This window comes from Alligator sinensis, unplaced genomic scaffold (genome assembly GCF_000455745.1).
Source record: "Alligator sinensis unplaced genomic scaffold, ASM45574v1 scaffold442_1, whole genome shotgun sequence".
Classification (NCBI taxonomy): domain Eukaryota; kingdom Metazoa; phylum Chordata; order Crocodylia; family Alligatoridae; genus Alligator; species Alligator sinensis.
Genome location: NW_005841829.1, coordinates 3,140,642 through 3,155,126, shown reverse-complemented (window position 1 = coordinate 3,155,126; position 14,485 = coordinate 3,140,642). Strand labels below are relative to the sequence as shown.

Genomic DNA, 14,485 nt, shown 5'->3' with positions numbered 1-14,485 from the left:
TCAGCAGGATCTGTGAGTAACATTGCCTGGTGGAGCTCCTGTTCCAGGAATATCTTGGAGGTAAGGGTGAGGCTATGGGGAAGGAGGAGGGCTCAACGGTCCTAGGCATGACCTAAAACTATACCCTGCCAGAATAGGGAGGCCTGGTGGTCCTGCCTGTGGCGGGGCAAGGCCACTCAAGTACCAGGACCGAGAACATACCTGGTGTAAGGCAGGTCGGGGCACCTAAATCCCTGCCCTTGCCTTTGGGTGGGTTACCAGGAGAGAGGGGGCCAGATAAGCTTATTGAGAAGCACCTGAGCCCTATGTGGTGCTGGACCCTGGAGTGGGAGGCAGGCACACTGAATAATCAGCACCTGAGCCCAAGGGGATGTAAGACCCTGGGCCCTGACAGTTTCAGGGTGGAGTTGTGGGGCCAGTTAAGCTCAGGAGCAGCTGAGCCCTAAGGGGTGGAAGACCCCAGGCCCTAGGGAAAAGGGGTGGAGTTGTGGCCTAAGAGAGGGGCGTAGTGGTCCAGTGAGGGGCCAGGGGCAAAGTAGGCCCAAAGTTGAGTAATTGCTTAGTCCTGTTCAGGTCAGGGTCATGGGAGAGGCCCAAAAGACCACATCAGGGCTGGCTGAGGGGTGTAGAGAAGCCTGAGGATCTCCATGGAGTAGAGTGGAGTGAGTGTTGCCTGGATAGGCAGTATGCAAGAGACTGAGTGAGAGCTGATGGAGTGTGAGAGGCCCCGGTAAGAGGGGGGTGGTGTGTGTGTAGCCCCAAAGTGGGCAACGTGCTAAAGATCCAACTGTGTGCCCAATCTGGCCTGGCCTTGAGCCGGAGTATCATCACACAGTGAGACATCAGCGAGGCATGTGATACATGAAGGGGTGGTAGGAACGTATACTCATCGCCTACACTCATTTGGGTGCACAAAGGGCAGCATCTCATCTATTTAACATCACAATTAGTGATCCAGGTGTGGCAGGTGAAAAAGGTGGGTGGTTTGCCCAGAGACAAGGGCCTGAAAGGCACCTTTTGTCACAGTGTGGCATAGCAGAGAGAGAGGTCTGAAGCTCTTTGGATCAGCTGGATATTTCCCTATCTTTAGAAGTGCCACTATCTGAGCATGTTGCCATATTTTTGGATTTTTTTTACCAGCTGTGCATGAGCTGTATACACAAAGGAGCCATTCTTGAGTCTGGGGGCTGAATTGCTTGATTTGTTCAGTACATATGTTGTCTAGGCTGGCTGCTCTCCCAGTCTTCACTGTGTTAATACTAGCATTCAGCTCCGTCATTGAGAAGAGGCTTGTAAAACCCAGGTCTTTGGTGTACTTGTACCTTTCCAGTCTGAGTTTTTGTTTGTTTGTTTGTTTTTGTGCTTTTTCCATTGAGAAGCATCTGGTGAACAATTTGGTTAGCAGTGACATTATGATGTTGATATACCTTTCATGGGTCATTGCTTAGTTTATGTATAGTACCCCATACCTTTGTACTATTATGTATTATATCAGTTGACTCGATCAAAGTCTGCCAGGATTTCCTGATTTTTTTTTTTTTTTCTGTGATGGTTAACATGAGCTCGCTTGTAGTGATGGTGTTTGCTTAAAAAGGGTCTAGCTCATACTGTCACCTGTAGTCTATGTATAAGCCAGTGGTTTGAGGAGTGAGGCCTGGGATGTAATTCATGTGGCAGGCAGCCCCATGGATGTTCTTCCTTGCAGATTTCTGTACAGCTTTTATGAACCGGTCGCAGTTCTCAGGCAATGTTTTGATAGTTTTGACATCAAGGTATTCTGAAAAGCCTTCAGTTTTCCTTTTTAAGGTTGAAACATTGGCAAAATGACACTGTTATAGGTGTTACTGTGCTTTAATCTGAATGCCAATTGGTTGATGTTGGGAATGTGGGATAGGGTCTAATACCATTTTATTACCTAGCCCAGTAACAGTTTTGCTGGTGAATATAAGGTCAGGGTTGTATCACTGTTTCCAGCAGCCGCTGTCAAATGATTTGGTTAGGTTTGGGTCATGGATTTCATAGACATTAGGGCTGGAAGGGACCTCGGAAGATCATCGAGTCCAGCCCCACATCCAAAGGGCAGGAAGTCAGCTAGGGTCATAGGATCCCAGCAAGATAAGTATCCAATTTACTCTTGAAGGTGTTCAATGTAGGTGCTTGAACCACCTCCGATGGCAGGCTGTTCCAGACGTTGGGGGCTCATACAGTAAAGAAATTCTTCTTTATGTCCAGCCTGAAACGGTCTTGCAGTAGTTTATAACTGTTCGACCTTGTTATCCCTTGGGGTGCTCTGGTGAACAAATGTTCCCCCAGATACTGGTGGTCACCCCTGATAAACTTATAGGTGGCCATCAGATCACCCCTGAGCCTGCGCTCTTCCAGGCTAAAGAGTCCCATGGCTCTCAGCCTTTCGTTGTAAGGTCTGTTTTCCTGACCTCTGATCATGCGCGTGGCTCTTCTCTGGACTCTCTCAAGCTTCTCCATCCTTTTTTAATTGTGGAGCTCAAAACTGGATGCAGTACTCCGGCTGTGGCCTCACCAAGGCTGAGTATGACGTCCCAGGATTTGCTTGAGAAGCATCTATGGATGCAAGCCAGCGTTTTGGTCGCTTTAGTAGCTGCAGCATCGCATTGCAGGCTCATGTTCATCTTGTGGTCAATGATGACCCCCAAGTCTCTTTCTTCCGTAGTGCTAGCCAGTGTAGCACTGCTGAGCCTATAAGGATGCTGTAGGTTTTTCCTCCCAAGGTGGAGAACCTTGCATTTTTCGGTGTTAAACACCATCAGGTTCTAGTCCGTCCATCTTTCCTGAGCCTGTCCAGGTCAGCCTGGATCGCCCCCCTGTCTTCTGGTGTGGATGCTTTGCCCCAAAGTTTGGTGTCATTGGCAAACTTGGCCAGGCTGCTGCTGACTCCAATGTCCACATCATTAATGAAGATGTTGAACAATATGGGTCGAAGGACAGTGCCTTGGGGGATCCCACTGGTCACAGGGCACCACGATGATTGATTTCCATCAATTACTACCCTATGGGTCCGACCATGGAGCCAATTTCCCAGCCAGCGGATCGTGGTGGACCCAAGGCCACAATTGGCCAGTTTCGCCAAGAGGTGATCATGGGATACCAGATCGAAGGCTTTTTTGAAGTCAAGATATATGACATCAATCTCTTCTCCCTTGTCCTATGTAGGGCACTGAAACAAGTACTGCATTGCTACTTTAAGAACATGTAAATACTAATTGGGTGTATCTGCATGAAATGCTAATGGCACAGTAGATTAATTCTACTGTGCATTAGCGTGACACGAAAAAACATGTTAATGTGCTAATACGCAGTAGAATTAATCTACTGCACATTACTGTCACTTAAAAACTCTGGGTTGGCACTAATGTGCAGTAGCGCTGATTATGGCATATTTAGTCTGTACCTGTTATTACAGGTAGTAAACTAAATGTGCCGTAATTACAGTGTATTAAGGCACGTGTAGACGTGCCCACTGAAATCTAGTGGTCTCATGAGGCTAATCAATGGTATGTACAATTCAAAACTGCTTTGAAAGAAAGCTTAGAATTAATCATTTAAGATGATTTTGTTCCTTTTCAGGAACCAAAGTAAAAACAGCAGTTTTACCCACCTGAATTCTTTCCTTCTGCACTCCTGATGGAGCAATATAGATGTCATCACTAGGAAAAAAACATAGACTATTTTAGCTCCATGTAAAAGATACATTTTTAAAGGATATGGAATTGTAAGGGTAATTTTAGTATTCTCCCTTGTTAATAATTAACTTGCATAATAATGCAGTAACATTTTTCCTGCCTAACATTTACACACAAAGTTTTCAAAATGCTATTCCTGGCCTTCCTTAGCAGGTGGACGGTTTGAGACTAGCCAAGACATAAACAACCTTCTAAAATTGCCTAGAAATGTCATACTTTGTTTTTGAAAGACATACACTCATGTCCAGCATCTCCCTTCCCACCAACCGAAAATCTAAGATCCCTACCCCAATGCATACATTGGTTGCAAAATCCGCATTCCTCAAAATGGGACACTTAGCAATTCAAGAAAAACAGTGAGAAACCTATATTTGACAAATCTTTAAAATTAGCTATTAGTGTTTGTAACTGTCCTTACCATTCTACACAGTAAATACACTTATTGGTAAATACTTTGATCTGTATAACAACATGACCTTAGTTTTCTTAAATGTATGAATTTTTAACTTGTATTGAAAAACATGTTGAATAATTCAGTATAAAAGAATAATTTTAAGTTTGACTAGAAATGAAGGTTGTGGTGCATGGCTTATGTGAATAAATAACTTGAACAAATCTTTATATGCATTTAGAGTGATTTAAAATGCCATGTGAAACATTTCCAATGAAGGCCATAAGGGTTTCTTGTCATATCTGTAAGAACTGTTCAGCTTCAAAGGACACATTTTAAATAGGTAGTATAGAGACATCTAGTGAATGATTAGTCAAGCTACAGATACATAACCTGTTCAGAACAAAGGCTGGATCAGTTTCATAAGGAAAGTGAAGTATTTGCATTTGTCTAACAAGAGTCAAAGTACTTTCTCTGGTGTATTTTGAATGTAGATAAACCATGTTTTTTGTGAAATATAACATGGAGTTTCAACAAATTTTAATTTTGATGCATTAGTACTAATAAAACCAAATTAATTATTTTATACCTTTCTGTAAGCAAGGCACCTAAGTTTTGTATCAAGCAATCAAATTATAAATTGATTGCTAGTTAAACAGAATATGCATATACAACCTTCTTCTATAATTAAACAGTTAATGAGAAACTGACCATGGCACAGGGTCTCTAAAATGTAAGATTTGACAAACAATTATGGATGTTTTATAAACTGTCCTATTCCCAAACAGGTGAATTTATTTTTACAGTTCACAGGATGTCTCTAGTGAACAATGCTCATTAGGATTGGTTGCTTAAGATGAAACCCTGGAATTACAGTTGAATGTTGTCACTCAGATTCTACCTATCTTGGAATTTTCTAAGCCTCCTATCTCTTTGGTGCATTGCTATTTGCTTAAGAATCGTTACTGCTATTATAGGTACAGAAATAACTGTCATACTTCTGTGCTAGGTGAGATGTATGGGTACACATTCAAATGTACTGTACCATTGTATTCTGTGAGCCAATATGTAAATGAAGAACTGCTGATCAGAATCCTAAATTATCTTATAACTGCTCTTACTACTTAATCTCAGATGTAGCCAGCTCCAACCATATAGCAACAAAAGAAAGCACTTCATATTTTGTTACTGATCAGAACTATACCGATCTCTTAACTTCAAACAACTTGTAAAAACAATAATTAACGCCCATAACCTCCCTCTGAAACTACTGTTACTGTTTTGCTGATGGAAAATAAGACAGAGTTGAAATGAAATGTAGCCAGGCGCAGATGTAGTCAAGTTTCAGCCTCAGACTTAGAATTTGGAGGCTTGACTTCATACCAGGTGCTTGGACAGCAACATGGCCATGTGGAAGGGTGAGATATCAGGCACTGCAAAGTGTCCATAGTTTTGCTACTTTGCCGGTTAAGATCAAGTTTATCCTGCTTCTGTGGTTTATTTACTACTGGTATTTTCTTCCTTCAGTAGCCACTAAGAGGAGCTCTGCATCCATGAAGATTTTCAAACTAATGCAACTGGAATAGCTGATGGTATATTTCAGGGAAAATGCAAGAGCAGACAAAGGTACAGACGCACATAATTGAACTGTTCCAAAATGTCACTGATTGGGAACCAGTTCACAATTGTGTGAAGTGCTGCGGCTACAACACCAGGGGGCAGGAGTGAGTGCCCAGCCCAGCAGGCCTCACAGTGGGCAAGGAGTGGGATAGAATACTAGCACCCATACTTTGGGGACTCCATGATGGGTGACCTGTGGCTGGGGACCTTTACACTTTTCTGCTTTCCCTTCTCCCCTAAACATGAGTTTATTAAACTGCAATAGTTTGAAATTGACCAAAAGTGTGCTTTCCTGTCTTGGGTGGATGGGGGTGGGAAATGCTTGGACCCATGCTTTTGGGTTCCCTGGGGCTGATGTGGGGGATGATGCTAGGCTGCAGTGAGTAGGGAATAAAGACACAGCTGGCTGTTAGAAAAATAGCTTCTATATGACAAGCAGTGCAAGGCAGCTTGTGGATAAAAAGCACCTACAAAAGGAAAGGGGGACAGCAGAGTTCTAACTGCATACCAAAATAGCCAATTGCAGCAGTGTGTTTGTGGGGGATGAGTGGCAGTGCAGTGTGGGATGCCTAGAGGACTGACCAGGCCTATGTCACAGACCACTTGATAGCCACAAACAACACTGAATCAGTTCAGATTGAACTGTTTCAAAATAGCACTTGATATTCCAGGTACATTTTTCAGGGACTGAAATCAGTTTAACAGACTTATTATGTATGTCTGTCTGCTTCAAGTTTAAACTACTTTTAAATTGTTTTAAGCGTTGTGTGCGTCTATCCCCAAAGCAGTACTCTTTTGTATTGCATATGCATCAATATTATTTTTACCGTTTTTGTGTTGCTATCCTGATTTTATTATCTGCTATGGATACACTTTTAGTAGTTATCCTACAAGAATAGAGACTTCCTTCTTGGGCACCAACAATGTCGCACCTGCAACACACCTAAATATATAACGCCTTACGTTTGACTATTAGCCATCCTTCATGGAACTGTAACGCATCAAAACAATTCATCGTTTGCACTAGCACTCCTCAAACCTGCATACTTACCCATGTTTCAAGCTGATTCCTCCCCCAGTTCCTGTGACCCAGCCTAATTGATAGAACTGTCTACAGAGGTCTGGAATTAGATTTCTTGGATGCAACTTGTCCTAAAACACACAAAACCACACAAAATTAAATGTCTGCTTCGGAATCCAAAACATCGGGGTGTCAAATCTATAGCCGGTGGACCAGATTTGATCTGTCAGTCTTGGATCGACCCTGCCCACTGCATATGGTACATGCTGGCCCCAGTTCCATGCACCGCAAGTGATGTGTGGAACTGGTTTGGTGTGGACACCTCATGTAGCATGAGCTCCTTGATGGCTCTGTGTGTGAGCCCCAGACTGCAGCTGACGTGTGTTGCACATGGCACATAGGGCTGGCATGTGCACTGCATGAGGTACCCACTCCAGACCATCTGTGTGTGCTGGCTTTGGTGCGTGGGACAGGTCTATGAGTCCAGTCCTTTTTTATATAAAAAGATGCTTTTTAGTTATAGAAAAAAACTGCAACAGCATAAGCCCAGTTACTCTGGGCGCTTCATGTGTGTTACTCTAGGCATTTAAAAAGCAGGAAATCAGAAAATCAGGTGAGCTTTTGGAGGCAAACAGCCTGATCCAAAGTCCACTGAAGTCAGCGGGCCATCTATCAGGCTCATCTATATTGATATAAAAAAAAAAAGCCAGCCCATCACCTTTCCCCATGCTGAATCGGTCATAATCACAAGGTATCACCCATTTTGAGTCTATTTCCTCTCTATTTCCTCTACTATATGTTAAATACATTTTTCTTCCTTGCATTTGCTTCTTCAAACATTGAAGATTAAGTACTCCCCAGACCAAGCTACAAAGGCTAATGCCCATTTCAAGAGAACCTACCCCGATTTAACCATTACCTAGGATTAGAAACTTTCATACAGGAAGAAGAGTTATCATTTAATGCACAATAATATGCATATAACTATCCATCTCTAGATTATTTTTGGCATGCTTTTAAAAGTACAAATAATAGATTCTATCTCTAACAAGCCTTGGAAGGCTCAGGACTTTAATTATTTTTAATCATTTTCCAAAGGCCTACTTTCCTAATTAGGAACTTTGCTATGAAATATCAATTATAACTATATTGCGAGACATAATTACTATAATTATGGCCATCTATGGATCACATTGTGTAAGCATTAGAGCTGTTTCATTTTCTTGTGAATTAACATGCAAACAATAACATCCAAAGAAGAAGGTTCACTTCACCAAATTATTTCAGTGGCTGCACATTTATCCATTTTTAGCATTAGATTTCCTCACATATTTTTAGTTAGCATCTATATTGTCCCACTGGAATATTTCTTTAAGAGAAAAACATTATTCATTTTATGAATGATCATTAATCTTGTTTTTATTGTCACATTGTATTGTATTTATTGCACATGTATCCAGTTCCCAAGGGGGCTGACTGTTACACACAAACTTATAGTTCATTTAAGACAGAGTATTTCAGATTTCCTTAATGGTCGAAAACACAATTATTTATTAAACTTCTTAAACACAGGGCCCTTTTAGCATGACGTACAGTTAAAAAATGGAAGAAACATAAAAAGTTGCAGCATCTGCTGGGTAAATATCACTATGTATCCAATGTTAGGGAAGCTGATGAAACCGTAACTTGTTAGAATTTAAAATGGTATCAAAATTTTATTTAGCACCTCTCATGCAGCCTCATGTTCTCGGTTGCAGATCAGCAATTTACTTGCATACAGTAAGATGCAAATAACCACATCATATAATCCTTTTCATAAACTGATCAAGCCTGAATCAATACTTCGATCTTGAACCTGCAATGCAGTAACATGTTCTTCAATGCAATTGTTTCTTAAGCATCTACCTTTGAAGAGCTGGCTTCAACTTCAGAGGGTATTGCTATTGCTCCAATTTGGCTATTGTTCCTCATATAGTCCTTTTCATAAAGAACCAATTTTAGTTAATTTTGGATGCTGTACACAAACTTGTGATTGGAATTCTTAAAACCACTGGTCTAGAAGCTCATTTTATAAAGCACAGTCTGTCAATATAAAATAGCAATTTTGTTTCGGAGCTCATGGAAATTCATGATACTTTTCTTTGCAATTTGGAGTGTGTGTAAAAACTAGGCTAAAATGATGACAGCAGGAAAGGCACGAGAACGAGCTGGATTGCCTAGGCCAACTAAGTGAGAAAATTAATGTGCCGGATCTTCTGCTGGTGCAACTCAGTATAATTCTCTCTGCTTCAGTAGAGCTATGCTGATTTACACCAACTGACGAGTTGCTCCAGTGTGCATTTGCATGACATCTGCCAGACTACAAAAAATGAAGAATGTTAAATTGCAGCTGTTTCATAGTTTCATAATTTGTAGGGTTGGAAGGGACCTTGACAGACCATCAAGTCTGACCCCCTGCCATGGCAGGAAAGAGCACTGGGTCAAACGACCCCGGCAAGGTGATCATCCAGCCTACTCTTAAAGACCCCCAGGGTAGGAGCCAGCACCACTTCTCTTGGAACTTGGTTCCAGATCCTAGCCGCCCTGACTGTGAAGTAGTGCCTCCTGATATCTAGTCTAAATCTACCCTCTGCTAGCTTGTGACCATTATTTCTAGTCACTCCTGGTAGTGCTTGGGGGAACAGGGACTCCCCCAATGCCTGCTGGTCCCCCCTGACTAGTTAGTAACAGGCCACTAGATCCCTCAGCCTTCTCTTGTGGAGGCTGAACAGGTTAAGGTTCCTTAGCCTCTCCTTATAGGGCCTGCCCTGCTGCCCCCTGATCATGTGGGTGGCCCTCCTCTGGACTGTCTCAATGCTGTCCACATCCCTCCTGAAGTGCAGCGCCCAGAACTGCACATCATCAATAATGATTCCAAGATCCTTTTCTGCCTCTGCACTGACGAGAAGGGAGTTCCCCAGCCTGCAGGTATGCTGCTGGTTCTTCCTCCCCAGGTGCAGCACCTTGCACTTGTCAGTGTTGAAACCCATCCTGTTCTCATCTGCCCACCCCATAACCTGTCTAGGTCCAACTGCAGCCTATTCCTCCCTTCTAGCGTGCCCACATCCCCCCACATCTTAGTGTCATCAGCAAATTTGAATAGGGTGCTTTTTACCCCCTCGTTCAAGTCACTGATGAAGATGTTGAACAGTGCGGGTTCGAGGACCAAGCCCTGGGGGGCTCCACTACCCACATCCCTCCAGGTCGAAAATGACCCATCCACCACCACTCTCTGTGTGCGGCCCTCCAGCCAGTTAGCGACCCATCTGACTATGTAGGTGTCGACACCACAGTCCCCTAGTTTTTTAATGAGAATGGGGTGAGAGACAGTGTTGAAGGCCTTTCTGAAGTCCAGAAAGACTATGTCCACTGCTACCCCTGCATCTAAGGATTTGGTGACCTGGTCATAGAAGGCCACCAGGTTGGTCTGACAGGACCTGTCTCTAATGAACCCGTTTTGGTTGCTCCTAAGCCTAACCTTCCCTGCTGGCCCCTCGTGGACATACGCCAGGATAATTCTCTAAAAAGCTTACCCCGGATCAAGATAAGACTAACTGGCCTATAGTTCCCTGCGTCCTCCTTCCTCCCTTTTTTGAAAATGGGAATCACATTGGCCCTTTTCCAGTCCTCTGGCACCACACCAGAGCACCACGAGTGCTCATAAAGCCATGCCAGGGGTCCTGCAATGACCTCTGCTAATTCCCTCAGCACTCTGGGATGCAGGTCGTCAGAATCAGCTGATTTAAATACGTCCAGTCCCTCCAGAAGTTCCCCGACTAGATCCTCACTGACCCTAGGCCTGGGTGCGCCTCCCTCGGGGCCTGAGGGGGTCCTGGCGGATGGGCTGATCTGGTCCCTGTTAATGGGAATCTCATATAAAATTCATTTTAAAACTAACTTCTAATTTGGCCCTTGATGGAATCTTAGATTTTTTTTTTAACTAATTTAATTTTAATGGCTTATTTTTCACCACTGTAAATATAAATGCTTAGACATTTCCAACATGGACTCCTTTGGATAAAATACACTTTAGTTCTGCTTGAATGAAATATCTATAATCTTCTGCAGTTTCTGTTGTGCATTTTAGCAAGCAGTTTCTTTTACCTTGTCTTGTTTTACATGACAGGGGAACAGATCCAGTAATGTTTTCAAAAGAACATTAGAAACGAGAACATAAGAAACGAGAGGTACAGCGGCTTCTGTGTTTAGATTTAAAGTGGTTGTACAAATGACAGCTAGTCTAGATTTATCAAAGAAGAATTCTGGAATATGTGCTCAATTGCCAACTGTTTTATACACGCATTAATAGCTGTGGTTCTTATGGAGAATTTCAATTTTTATAAGAAGGACGATAACCATGTAAACATAGAACAACATAGCATTTGTTTGTTTAAATAGCTTGATGGTTATGTTGATCATGGAAATATATGGAGTGTGTTTTGCAAATCTGAAATTCTTTGTAAAGTTATTGGGAACTCTTTTATGTTTTTGATTTTCCTTTTCTTTTTAAATGAAGTCTGTTGAAAGTGAATGTTTTATTTAAAAATAAAACTCCTGGCAATTTTTTTTACAATGATGGAAAAACTAAATAAAACAGCTTTGTGCATTTTTGTAACAGTCTCCACAAAACAGAGAGAATCTGCAACAGCTAGAAATAATGTGATCATTCATAATTTAAACATGCATGTAAACATCTATTAAATAACAGACTTTTATGGACATTTGTATGACTAATTTAATAAGAGTGTATACCATCAAATATATAAAGGGAGATATTTTATTTGATAATAGAAATACAAATACTACAGTAGATAGATCAGTTACTTTTAATAGTTTTATACTGAAACTCAAAATTGAAGTTGCTCTGAGGATTGGGCTTGTCAGCAGGATTTGGTAGAATTATCAAAATTAAATGTGACCATAATTTTTACGTAAAGTGGTGAACAACAAAACTAGGGTTCAGATGCTGAACTCATATAAGCATGTGCTCTTTATTGGTAAAGCTTTATTGGTAGAGCACTCAAGTATTTTTAGAATCATGGTATAGTTGGAAGAGTGAGTATTTGGGAACTAGACTTGTCTCATTCATCAAAATATACTTAGTAGAGCATTTCCCATCAGAACAAAGACAGAAAGGCAGCCTTTATAAGTTATATGAATCTAATGGATATTACAATTGAAGTTTTAAGGAATCTTTAGCCTTGAGTTTCCTTCACTGAAAGATTTTACCTCTTTAAAAGGGTGATTATTTTACCAGGTTATTATAGTTACTCTGAAAAAAGAAGAAAATTAATCAGATCTAATATGTTACGATTCACACAGATCCATAATTACAGTGTTTTATTTGCTGTAAGCATGAACTGATACTTCATTACACTGCTGGATAAAGGATTAGACTTTTTATATTTAAAGAGGAAAACCAATGGTGATGGTTAGATCCAAAACTTCATTGTGAAAATGTTTCCTTGCATGGAATTGAAAGGAAAAGGACCAAAGCATCTTGCTGCTTTTGTGAAAGAACCTTTGATTATTAGGTACACAAGACTTCCCTCCCATCCCCCTTTTGAACTAAAGAAAAAGTTTAGACAATCTGTGATAATTTTAATTAAGTCCATTCCTACATCTTTTACAGATCATTTTTAAACTTGGACTATAATGAATCTAGAAAGCTTTTTGGACACTGGGGTGCATTAAAGTTATCTTTTTAGGAACATAGTATGCTCTTAGGGACAACTGACATTTCCACTGGAAACAATTATCAAGTGCAAAAATCTAGATATTTTACAGATTAAATGATACAGCTCCTATTTTATACCAACTTGCATTAAATCATCACCGGGTTTCTTTAGATAGCAACAATACTATAAATTCAATCGCTTTTAAAAGCATCTTTCTTACTGAATAAAAAAAACAAATACATTTTTCCAACATATGATTCCTTGTCTCATACCCAGAAAAGGATAGGTTTTAGTTGCTTCTTTTAGCTAACAGTATTTTATGTTAACATTCAAGAATGACAAAATGATTCTTCATGTAGAGTTGAATAAACATGCATTGATGTGTTACGGCACTTAACTACCCCCAGTTAACTACTTCGTATGCAGGAAACAGGATTGGGAAAGCATGCGGTGTCAAGAAAAATACGTCTCTTATTAAATCAGACTGAATGGAGTTTTAAGAAGCTCTCATATTTAAGAAATTAGCATTTAGATTTCTGTATTGCCATAAGCGTTTCAAAAAATTAAACTCTTTTAGGTTAATCACTTTCTCTTGCAGACATGTAGACTTTAATCCTGTTGGATGTTGGTTTGGGCAGATCAAAATTTGACAAATAAACTCTAATCACAACACAACTGCTACAGATTCACAGTTCAGAGGGTGGATTGCTGCTCCTGAGCTGCATACCAAATCAGACTCCCAGCTGGACATTAAGAATCTCAGTGCTGTTGGCACAGCTATTTTTCAGATGAAATGTAAAGCAGAACTCCCAATTAAAGATACTCTTGCCATTTTCAGAAGAATAGGAACCTCAGCCCTAATGCCCTCACCCAATTCCAGCCCAGGCAATTATGCTGTTCTTATACAATCGCCACGTGTCTAGTTTTCAGTGTGAGAATCAGAGGGCTTTGCCTGGAGTCCAGATGGACATATGTTCCAGAAGCTAATTTCCTGAAATAGGACGTTCATGCTCAGTTGGGAGTGGGCCCCAGGCTTCAGCTTGGGTTGCAGGACTGTGTCCCAGCTGGAGCTGGTGCTCTGGTTTGTGGGTGGACAACAGTGGTAAGCTGGTATCTTCAATGCAAATGCTGGCTCCAAGCACATGAGCACATGAGTAGCGCCTTGGCCTTGCTATGGAAAAGTACAGTATTGCTAACCCCACTGGGTCAAAAATCAAGAGAAACTCTTAAAAATCAAAAGTTGGAATGTAAAACACAAGATGCTATTCTTAAGTATAAACCAATATATATTGACTGCTTGTTTATAAATCCCATTAGTCACTTATTTAACTTCTAATAGGTCAGAGCTTTATACAAAAACTATATTAACTTCTGCCCAAATGTCTGCTTAGCTGGACTAAAAATACCCTTTATTGACTGTTGTGGTGTTGAGGCCTCAGCCCGATTTACATGCTTTCTAGTTTCAAGGTGCTTTTTGAGGTCATTTACTCCAGAATTCCTGATGCTAATGTCCTCTGAGCAAGCAAGGCAAAATATATGTTCATCTGAAAGTCTGCTTTCTTTTACTGGGTAGGAACTGTTCCAGTTGACATTGTATTTGCACCTGTACTGCCGTAGCTTCGTCAGATGTTCTGCCATGACTAATTACTAGGGCTGTCAAATGATTAAAAAATTTGATGGTGATTAGTTGCGTGATTAAAAAAATTAGACTCACAGACAGTGCCCAGCAGGTAAGTCTGTGGAGAGGAAGGGGCGGAGGGGAGAAGGAAGGGACTTGGGGGCGGGGGTGCAATCTGAGGTCCCCATGGTGAGGGAGGGAGTGGGGTAGGGGCTGGGGTGAATGGGGCCCTGGGGCCGGGGCGGGTCTTGAGACAGAGCTGCGGGTGGCTTGTCTAGAGGTGCGGGGTGGTGTGCAGCTCCCTGCTGCTGCATGCACCCCTGGGTGAGACATGGGGAGCATGTTCCCCCCCAGATTTGCATGTGGGGCTGAGATAAGCTGGCTGCTTCAGCGGCCTGC

At 41.5% G+C, this 14,485-nt stretch overlaps 1 protein-coding gene across 1 annotated transcript in view; it reads right to left on the bottom strand.

The window, feature by feature from the left end:
• APIP (APAF1 interacting protein) overlaps positions 1–14,485 on the bottom strand; it is a 31,080-nt gene that overhangs the window by 13,108 nt on the left and 3,487 nt on the right. Inside the window, exons 2-3 of the mRNA XM_006014657.3 lie at positions 6,782–6,882; positions 3,635–3,683 (exon numbers count right to left, since the gene is read on the bottom strand). Of these exons, the coding sequence (XP_006014719.1) occupies positions 3,635–3,683; positions 6,782–6,882 (150 nt within the window). The remainder of the gene's footprint in view (positions 1–3,634; positions 3,684–6,781; positions 6,883–14,485) is intronic.